Below are 10,161 nucleotides of genomic sequence, written 5' to 3' on the forward strand. Positions count from 1 at the left end.
GAGAGGGGTGAGAGGACACGCATCGATGGCCCCCCGCCCCGACCCCGACATACAGACACACACACGATGTTCCCAGAGGCTGGGAGGGGGTGTTAGCACCAGGTCTTTAAAAACAACAAAACAGGGACATCAGAGAGGGGGTTCGGACAGCGCCCCAGGCCCCGGGGTCGGCTCCAGCCAGACGGAAAGGGAGCTGGTACTGGAGCACGTGGACCCCTGCTGGGGGTTGGGCTTCGGAAAGAAACGCTAGGGTTTGCCACCAATCCCCAAGCAACGACCCTGCAGCGCGCCACGCCCGCGCGTCTGCGCCAGCCCGCAGCGGCCCCCACGCACACCTTCTGGTGGGGGTGGGCATGGCGGGGCGGGGGTTCGGGGTCAACGCGGAGGGAAAAGGAGGGGCGTAGCCTCGGCCTCACCACCGGCCCGCGCTTGGCCGGGGAGCTGGGCTCAGCTCGCCAAGGGCAGCGCGGAGGTGGTGGCCCAGCCCCTCCTGGAAACGCCTTGTGGTCAGGCCCAGGAGGGACAGGGGGCGGAGGGGGCAAGGGTTGGGGGGCAGGGGAGCCGTGAGACCCGCAGGCCCCGGGCTCTGCTCTGGGCAGGGCTGGGGTCGCTGTCGGGGTGGGCGGGCAGGGGGCTCAGCCCGCCGTCTGCCGGTAGTTGCCATTGATCTCCGGAGTGATGGTGACAGCCTCGGCGCCCAGCGGCAGCCGATCGCTGTACTCAGAGCCCGCCTCGAACTCCTCCTGGTTGGCTTTGGACTGCGACTCCGCCAGCGAGCAGGCTGCCAGGCTTTCCTCCCGCCTCAGGCCCCCACCGGGGTCCCCTTGCTCCGCCTCCTCCTCCTCCTCCTCCGGCTCCTCGCCCGGCGCCGCCTCCGGCTCCTCGCCGCCAGCCTCGCCGCCCGGCGCGTAGCTTTTCTCGGACTCCAGGTAGGAGGCGCGCGGGTCGAAGTCGGCGGCGATGCGCTTCTCCATGGGGTCGGGGGCCTGCGGCCGCAGGATCAGGCGGTAGGGCTTGCCCGGGTGTTTGGCCAGCAGATGACAGCAGGCGGCGCCCAGCAGGGGCACGGTGGCCAGCACCAGCAGGAACACGCTCACCCCCACGATGACCAGCAGCGACGGCAGCTCTTTCTTGGTGGCGAACACCACTTGCACGTGGCAGGCCTCGCCCGCCAGCGCCAGGCACACGGAGTAGTTGGTGCCGGGCCGCAGGCCGCGGAACCAGTAGGCGTTGACGCCCTCCTCCACGCGCGACCACTGCACGGCCGCGCCGCCGCCCGCCGGGCACAGGTAGAGCAGGCGCGGGGGCCGCCGCGCGCCGCCGGCCCCGCCGGGCCCCGAGCCCCAGCGCGCCGCCAGCGGCGTCAGCTGCACGCGCGCCTCGCGCTCCGCCACATCCAATGCGATGACGCCCAGCTCAAAGGCGTGCGGCTTGAGCTCCGCGCTCTGGTTGAACGCGTGGTTGGACACATACTGGGCGGGGTCCCCGTGGCCGCAGTGCTGCTTCTCGGACGGCTCTTGGGGAGTCTGGTCTTCCGCCTCTCCCTCGCCGGCCTCCACCTCCTCCTCGTCCTCCCCCGCCGCCGCCGGCTCCACCTCCCCGAGGACGGCGACCCGCGCCGGGCCGCCGCCTTTGGCTTTGCTTTCGGGCTTGGAAGGCAGGACGCTGTTGCCCCGGCCCTTGGCTGCGGACTTGCGCTCAGAGGTCGGGGTCTGCCCATCCGCTTCTCCCCCAGCACCAGGAGCGTGCTTTGGGGGCCCGGCCGCGGCCACCGCCACCCGCAAGGAAGTCGAATTGATGCCCAACTCGTTGTGCGCACGGCAGGTGTACACCCCCGCCTCCTTGGCACTCAGCACGGGCACCAAGAGGGAGCCGTTTGCGAGGGCCAAGAAGCGCGGGGTGGCCGGGGGCGCGGGCCAAGCCGGGGGCGGAGGCGGGGTCGGGGCCTCAGTCGGAGTGGGCTCGTCCCTGTCTCCTCCCCCCTCGCCATTCTCTGCCGCGTTTCCGTGGTCCTCCCCGCCCAGGAGCGGCGGTTCCAAGACCACAGTGCCCCCCGGGATCTGCAGTTGCCACTGCAGGCGGGGCGCGGGGTGTCCTTCGGCAGCGCAGTGCACCCAGAAGGGCAGGCCGGCGCGCAGAGGGGTGCCAGGCGCCTCGGGCGGCGGCTCCGCGCTCAGAAGCACGCTGGGCGGCGCGCAGGGCAGGGCCGGCAGGCGGTGCACCGGCACCCCGCGCAGCGCCGGGGGCGAGGCGCATGCGATGGAGTCGGGCTCCGGCAAGGAGACCCGGGTGCTAGCGGCCCAGGCCTGCAGCCACACCAGGCCGCAGCCGCAGTGGAAGGGGTTGTGGTAGAGCTGCAGGTGCGACAGCGCGCTGAGTGCGTCGAAGGTGCCGGGCTGCAGCGTGCGCAGCCGGTTGTTGTTGATGCGCAGGGAGCGCAGGTCGGGCAGCGCGCCGAGCGCGTCGCGGGGCAGCGAGCCCAGGCTGTTGTGGTTCATCTTGAGCAGCTGCAGCGCGCTCAGGTTGCGCAGGTCGCTCCACGGGAAGCTGGAGATGAGGTTGTGGCTCAGGTCGAGGTTCTTGAGCTGGCTCAGCACCGCCAGTGAGCCAGGCTCCACGGTGCGCACCTCATTGTGCGCCAGCCACAGCGACGTGACCTGCGTGACGTTGGCAAAGGCCCCGCGCCGGAGCACGGTGATCTTGTTGGCGGACAGGCTGAGCGTGGTCACGTTCGCCGGCAGCCCTTCGGGAACCTCGCGCAGCTCCTTGTAAGCGCAGTCGGCGAACTGGTGAGCGTACTTGTCCACGCAGGCGCAGGGCTCCGGGCACGCCGCGGCCACTCTTAACAACGCCCAGGACAACCACAGGGCTCGAAGGGGCGCCATGGCGGCTCCTGCCGACGGGGACAAGAGAGGAGAAGGTGACGCCAACCTCCAGCCTTCCTCTCCTACCAAGCTCTGCCTCCCCAGATCCCAGCAGGGCTTGCCCCAGAGCCTCTCGTGGGCATGAGTGGAGCTAAAACAAGGCTGAGGACCCGGCGGGCGTTTCTTGTTGGGATCCTTTCTTTTCCAACTCTTTCCCAGCCCCCAACCTACCCCTCAATAGGCTGGGCACTGTCCCCTCTTTGTGTTTCTAAGTAATTCCTCCAACAAGGCAAAATGGACGCACGGAAAGGATATTTTTGTCCGTGGCTTGCTGCCCTCCCCGTTCACCCTTTGTCCTACTCACACCACCGGCACACGCGCCCACACAGGCACGCACCAACACAGACACAGACTTCAGCTCTGGGGAGGCTCACAAGGCATCTCCCCCCCCCCCCCCACACACACACAGGCACCCAGACAAGGACACTGCACCCAGCGTCTGCACTGTGGTGTTCCACCAGGGTGCAAAGCGCTTTCCCTTTCATTGTGAGAACTGACAGGCGCAAGTCTTCACACCAACCGACCCCCACTTGGGGACACAGGCGCACACTCACACCTCCCCAGAGACTGAAACCGGAGCAGGTGAGCAATGCTGAGCGCCTGCCCGGCTGGAGGTGGGATCTGATCAAGCAGACCCGCCGGCCTCTTGGCAAGTCGCTGACTTGGCACGCAGCTCCCGCAGGGAGAACCCAGGCGCCTGGCCCACGTTCCCTCTGGAGAGGTACGCCGGGCGAGAGTGACTGCAGAGCGGTCCCTGGGAGAGGGGGGCTGCCACTACTCATAGAAGCTGGGAGAATCTGCGCCTTTCTTCCCAGCTCCACACTCCTGGGGGTCCCGGTACAACCACAGCCCCAGCCGCACAACCGCACTCAGACCCCCGCCCCCACCCAGGGTGCCTGCGGGGGTTTTGAAAAGCTCCTGCCTCACCCTGCCTTTGGGACACCCCCCTCCCCGCTCCGCCTCAACTCCTAGGGGAGGGTCCCTCACCCATCCTGCTCCTGGTTTCTCCCAGACACAGCCCCCCACCCGCTGGACCAACGCCCACCTGGGCGGTGGCTGTGGGCCGGTTCTCCGCTTACCCGCACCCGCCGACTCCAGTGCGCTGCCCTCGGGCGGGGACCCTTTCTCCAGAAGCGCTGTCGCCTAGCAGGGGCACAGCCCGAAGGAGCTTCCAGCATCTGTTGCTGCGGCTGTCGGGAAAACGGGGGAGGGGCAGAGGAAGGGCCAGGTAAGTTTGGGGACTCCCCAGCTCCGAAGTCACACTTCAGATTGTGTTCCCTGCGCGTCTCGCTGGCTGCAGGTTGGAGAGAGCCCTTGCGCGCTCCCGGGCTCGGCGGGGACGCGCATGCCTCTCCCACCTCCGGCAACGTCTACGTTTGTGAAAGCCGTAGAGACCCTCCCCCGGGCCGAGCCGCCCCCACGCCCCCGCAATCCGCCGCCCGCTGACATTGTCACTCCCGCACCACGACCAGGCACATCGGCGCGCGCACGACCCTCGCACCTCCACACAGTCCGCGTCTGAATCGTTGCCTCCCAGCAGGCTGCGTTCGCAGGGACCCCTGCACCCGGGCCCCTCTCCCTCGCACCCGCCTCCACGCGCGCTCACCCTCCACGCGCTCGTCTGCCAGCGCCCGCAAGCTTTTACGCCCCGCGACACGTGAGACAAACCATTTTGAGGAATTGGAGGGAGAGGGGGGAGGAAAGGCGCGTGGCTGCGGGAGGGGGGCGTGGCTGCGCCTCGAAACACTTTCAGCAAGCGCAGACGGTGGCGCACGGAGACCTGGAGCGGGACCGGCCCGGCGCGCGCGGGCCCTTCCCTCCCGCACCGCCCTGCCGGCCGCCTCCTCCCCGAAGCCACGTTCAACACGATGCATAATTGATAGTGTTAGCAGAGCGCCTCGCCCTCCCTGCCTTTTTTTTTTTTTTTTTTTGCCTGGATCTGGGCAGATCCGAGCCCCGATCTCCCCCCTCCCCACCCCCCGCCAGGCTAACCCGGAATCCAGAACGCGAGGCCCCGCAGAGCGCGCGGGGAAGAAAGTCCCCTCCCTAAGTCCGCCGCCGCCCCCCCGCCCAGCCCCTAAAGCCGGGACTCCTTACGTCTGGTCTTTGTGGCTAAGCCAACGCCAGAAGCCCACCGCCCAATGCGCGGTCCCGTGCGCACTGCTGGGCGGGGCCCGGGGCCAGCGTGCGCCCCGGGGAAGCCAGCCTGGCGCCCGCAAGCGCCTCCTGACCTTCGGGTCTTGCCAGCCTCGGGCGGGTGGGGCCCCGAGGCTGCCGCGGGGGGCGCGGGGCTGCCTGCACGACGTCTGCCCGTCCCGAGCGTGAGCTGCGGCTCAGGGCCCGAGCGCTGCGCCCGCCCGGAGCCACGCTGGGCCGCCCCCGCCGGCCGTCTCACACCCTCACACAACAGCCGGCCTGGGCAGACGCGCCGTTCCCAACTCTGGCTCCTTAGCTCTGGCGAAGCCTCGACGTTTCTTTTAGCAACGAGGAGGCGGAGGCGCTGGGATGTCGAGGCATTTGGTGAAAACCCGGCTTCCGCCCCCACCCCACCCCACCCCACCCCACCCCCAGTGCTGCCTACAGCGGCTCTGGAGCCAGCTGTCGGCCACAACCGAAAAAAGGGGTCCGGGCTCCGGGCGAGGCGCAGAGCCCGCCCCGCTACCGAGCTCGGGGTGCGCTTGGCCCCCCGGCCCTGACCCGGGGCAGTGAGGGTCTCTCGCGGCGCGTGGACAGCGCGCGCGTTGGGGGCCTCTGCCGAGATCAATACCCCGATTTGAGTGTTGAGCATTTTAATGAGCTAGGCAAGGGGTGGGGGAGGGAAGCAGGAGAGGCGCGCAGCATCCAAAGAGACCACCCGGCCGGGGGTACCCGGCCGAGGCTCTGTAAATTAAATATGAACAGGCTGGCGCTGGCGCTCGAGCCCCCTCCTGCTTCTGTCGTCGCCGCGGGCGGCCCAGCGGGCTGGGGCCGGCGCAGCTCTTCCGAACCCAGAACTTAACACCTGCTCGCGCCCCAGGCTCCCCACAGCTGACGGGGGGGGGGGGGGACGCGCCAGCGCCAGGGCGCCTTTGGGGGAAGGTGGTTGGAGCAGGTCCCCGGGGTGAGGACCCGTTGCTGGCCGAAGCTGCGGTTGGACAGTCGGGAGCGCGACCCTGGCGGGGGAGTGAGTCCAGAACTTGGGGTCTGGAGGGCTTGGGGGGGTGGCGTGGGCGGCGGGACTGGCACCGACCTCTTTTGTTTGTGGAGCAAGAGGGAGATTCTGGGAGCACTGCGCGGGGCTAGGGTGGGGGAGGCGGGGGTCCGGCAGCAGTGACAGAATGGGACCCCGCACGGCGGGTCCTGGAGACTTTAGGGGCTGGGGGAGGGGCGCCGAGGCCTCCCGCTCCCCACCCCCCCACCTCAATTTTTCATCTTTTCTGGTAATTTTTTCGTCCTGCGGGGAGATCGGGAGAGTGACTTGGAAGGGGCTAGAGACCAGAAGGCAGGTTCCGGGGGATGGAGGGGAGAACGGGCCCGCTGGCCCTGGGCGCACAGCCTCCCCGCAGCGCAGGGACCTGCCCTGCCAGCGAATCAGAAACCACTCAGGGCGCGCGGGCCAGCAAAGATCTCTCTTCCTGCTCCCTTGCCGGGGCTGCCTGGGCGGGATGGGGCTCGCCCGGAGACAGGGCTCCGGGAAGCTGGCGAGGACGGCAGAGGCGCAGGGGCCACAAGAGCGCGCGCCCAGGTCCTCCCGCCGGTCCCCCACGGCTTCCGCTTTTGTTCCCCAGAGCCTGCCCTGGGGGGAAGACGCCCCTTACCCCTGCCTTCAATCCTGGGGAGTCCAGGGCCCGCGCGGACGCCGGGGCGGGTTGGGGGCAGGGAGGGGAGCTGGCACTCTGGGGTCGGTTTCGGAGCTTGGAGAGCACACCTCGCGGGACTGGCGCCTGGAGCGTCCCCACTGCGCCCGCGTCCTCCATCACTAAAACAGGCACCTGGTCTGGTGTGTGGGAGAGGGGAGGGACTCCAGGTTCCCAGCGAGCGCCGAATCTCTCCAGTTCGGCTGAGGCTTTCTACTAGGCTGGGGTCCTGCCCCTCTTTCTCCCCCAGCAGGCTCAGCGACAAGAGCTGGTGCCTCCGGCCGCTTTAAAAAAAAATTTTTTTTTTTTAAATTTTCCCTTAATGCCCTTACCTCTAACTCGCACCTCACGGAAGCGAGGGTCTCCAGGAGACCTAGGGCTACCGCCCACAGGATCCGGGGACTTTCGCACCCGGCTCTGCAGCGCGGGTCTCGGGTACAGGCCCGGTCCGCGCGCGCCCCCTGCTGGGACCGCGTGCGGGACGCCGAGGCGGGGCAGTGGGGCGCTGAGCGTGGCCGCCGGGTTCCCGTGGGGCGCGCAGAGCCACGGTCCAGGAGTCTGCAACCTCGCACCCCATAGACTTCTCGGAGCCCCTGAATTCTCCCTGAGCCCTAGTCCTTTGCGGGATTCAGTGAGTTCAGTATATGGGAAACTTCCCATATACCTGTCCAGGTGGCAGGTGCGCCTGCCCTTCTAAACCTCACAGCTTCGTCAGGGGCCTATAAAATGTCCCAAACCTGATAAAGAAAATGTGTTGGCAGGCCGGCATCATGGCGGCTTGGGACGCCCGCATCACCTATCAGAGTGCCTGGCTCCTTCCAGTGCAGCTTCCTACATCCTGGAGGCAGAAGGAGGTGGCTCAGGTCCTTGGTCCTCACCCCCTCACCTGGGAGGTCAAATACAGCTCCCAGCTGCTGCCTGGCCCAGCCCTGGCTGCTGTGGGCATTTGGGGAGTGACCCTGTAGATGGAGGATCTCTGTGTCCTCTCTCTCTCTCTCTCTCTCTCTCTCTGCCTCTCCTTCTCTCTCTGTCACTCTGCCTTTCAAATACATACATACATACATACATACATCTTTAGAAGCAATGACTTGGAGCTGGCACTGTGGCATAGTGGATAAAGCCACTGCCTGCAGTGCCAGCATCCCACACGGGCACCAGTTCAAGTCCTGGCTGGCCCACTTGATTCAGCTCTCCACTGTGGCCTGGAAAAGCAGCAGAAGATGGTCCAAGTGCTTGGGACCCTGCACCTACGTGGGAGACCTGGAGGAAGTTCCTGGCTTTGGACTGGCACAGCTCCAGCCGTTGCAGCCAACTGGAGAGTGAACCAGAGGATGGAAGACCTCTCTCTCTCTCTCTCTCTCTCTCTCTCTCTCTCTCTCTCTCTCTGCCTCTCCTTCTCTCTCTGTGACTCCGACTTTCAAATACATAAATCTTTTAAAAAATAAAATAAAAGCAGTGAGCGCATGGACACAAAGCACTGGGCCTGGTGCCCAGTAAAGAGCTGTTGTTCTCCCGGTAATAACTGAATAGGATTGTCTGCTCGGATGGCCTTACCGAGTGTGGGGCAGCTCTGATGGCCAGGTCTGCCTGAGGCCGGCTCTGGGGGGAGGCCCTCGGCCCGTCCCACGCCCACCCAGAGCCCCCATCTCCAGCGGCAGCAGTCAGATTCCTGTCGTTATGACTTGGAAAGGCGTCCGGTTCAGATCCTAGTGCTGCTGGCTGGCAGCTGCAGGCGTGGGGGAAGGTTTTTAATTAGAACTGCATCCCGTGTAAGTATTTATTGGGCTCCGTGACTTTAATTATTTTCTAGGGAAAAACAAAAAACCCACACTTGCCTATGGGAAGATGGCTGGTTGCAGCCACCTGTGGCGGCGAGCTGACGGCAACAGCGGAGGGTTTCCTGAATGGCCCGGATGGAGTCGGCGTCATTAATAATTAATATTAATAATCCGGGACCCGGCCCACCACCTTCCTGCCAGCGCCGCCACAAAATCAGCTTAGCGCACTGGCGCATGCGTTCACGGCCATCGGAGTTCACGCCGGCTCTCCCAGCAGGGGCTCCTCTCCTGGGGCTGCCCTGCTCTGTGCTCGTCCTGCTGCAGAGGGGACGCCTGTCTGGGGGAGGCGCCACGCCCGCTCAGCTGGCCACCCCAGCTGGGGCTGGACCTGAGGCTGCCAGCCTGCCCGCTCCACGGCCGGCACAGCCAGGGCCTCCGCGCTTTCTGTCTCTCTCCAGTGCTGCCCTTAAGAAGCCTGTGGCCTCAGGCTGTGTCCTTGGTGGTGCCGTGGGAGGGCCTGGGCCACAGAGGGGTCAGCACGCTTGCTTTGACAGACGTGTGGGATGGGCAGACTGGATTCTCTCTCCTGCAGCCACATTCCCTTCACATCTTTGTTGGCACACTGGCTTGGGCCCCCACCTCTGAGCCCATCACTGGCCAAACAGATGCAATGGATGGACTTGGAGCAAGTGCACTTCCCTGGCCTCCCCACCAGTGAGAGGGGCAGGACGAGTGTGTGTTCACGGACATGAGTGACTGCAGTTACAAAGAACCACGTAAGATGCTTCCTTAAAAAAAAAGATTTGTTTATTTAATTAAAGGGCAGAGTGACAAAGAGAGAGAGGAAGAGACAGAGAAAGAGGGATCTTCCATCCACTGGTTCACTCCCCAGAGAGCCTCAGTGGCCCGGCTGGGCCAGGAATTCCAGCCCGGTCTCCCACATGGGTGGCAGGGCTCCAAGCACTTGGGCATCTTCCGCTGCTGCTTTCCCAGATGCGTTAGCAGGGAGCTGGATGGAAATGGAGCAGCCGGGACTTGAACCAGCACTCCCACATGGGATGCTGGCGTCACAGGCCGTGGCTTAACCCCCTACGCCAGCATGCTGGCTCCAGGCGCTTCCTCCTCTGGTGCCTCTGAGCAGCGTCCAGGCTGGGCTGGGCTGGGCTGGTGGGAGCAGGTTCAGGGCCTCTCTCTCTCTCTCTCTCTCTCTCGGGATGCTCTGCTTTCTCAGAATTCTTGAAAGGATACCAATCTGTTCTTGGAAATGGCGGTGCTGGCTCCGCCGCTATTTTGGGAGCAGCAGGGCTGCGCATGAGCAGGGGCCGTTGGTGAACTTGGAGCTGTTCCCTCGTGACTGCCGACAGGAGGCTGAGACAGGCCCTCCACCGCCCAGGCGGGGAACGGGAGCAAGCAGCCCACGGGGCCCTGGGCCTCTGTGGGGTCTCGGGCGGCCCCGTGCCCGCTCCCTCCTAAGTGTCCACTCTTGCTACGGCCGGGGACACACTGGATGCACCCAGAGCCGCTGCCCTCCGACAGCCCAGTCCTTGGGGTGCTGGGGCTGTAACAGGAGCCAGTGGCAAATCCACGGGGGCGGGGGTCCTGCAGGAGGTGTCCTGGCCGAGT

General features: G+C 65.9%; 1 protein-coding gene across 3 annotated transcripts; it reads right to left on the reverse strand.

Annotated features, from left to right (window-relative positions):
- Positions 1-600: 600 nt before the first annotated feature.
- Positions 601-6,794, reverse strand: ISLR2 (immunoglobulin superfamily containing leucine rich repeat 2). Of its 3 annotated transcripts, none has more exons than XM_062204877.1 (3): positions 6,722-6,794; positions 4,004-4,114; positions 601-2,893 (listed from the first exon to the last, which is right to left on the reverse strand). In XM_062204877.1, the coding sequence occupies exon 3, from the start codon at positions 2,883-2,885 to the stop codon at positions 636-638; it is 2,250 nt and encodes a 749-aa protein (XP_062060861.1). In that variant the 5' UTR covers positions 2,886-2,893; positions 4,004-4,114; positions 6,722-6,794; the 3' UTR covers positions 601-635. The 3 variants fall into 3 exon arrangements, with proteins under 3 accessions (XP_062060861.1, XP_062060860.1, XP_062060859.1); XM_062204876.1 differs by lacking the exon at positions 6,722-6,794 and adding an exon at positions 5,156-5,172; XM_062204875.1 differs by lacking the exon at positions 6,722-6,794 and adding an exon at positions 5,022-5,112.
- Between the last annotated feature and the right edge of the window lie 3,367 nt (positions 6,795-10,161).

The sequence above is a fragment of the Lepus europaeus genome, chromosome 11 (genome assembly GCF_033115175.1).
Source record: "Lepus europaeus isolate LE1 chromosome 11, mLepTim1.pri, whole genome shotgun sequence".
NCBI classification, from domain to species: domain Eukaryota; kingdom Metazoa; phylum Chordata; class Mammalia; order Lagomorpha; family Leporidae; genus Lepus; species Lepus europaeus.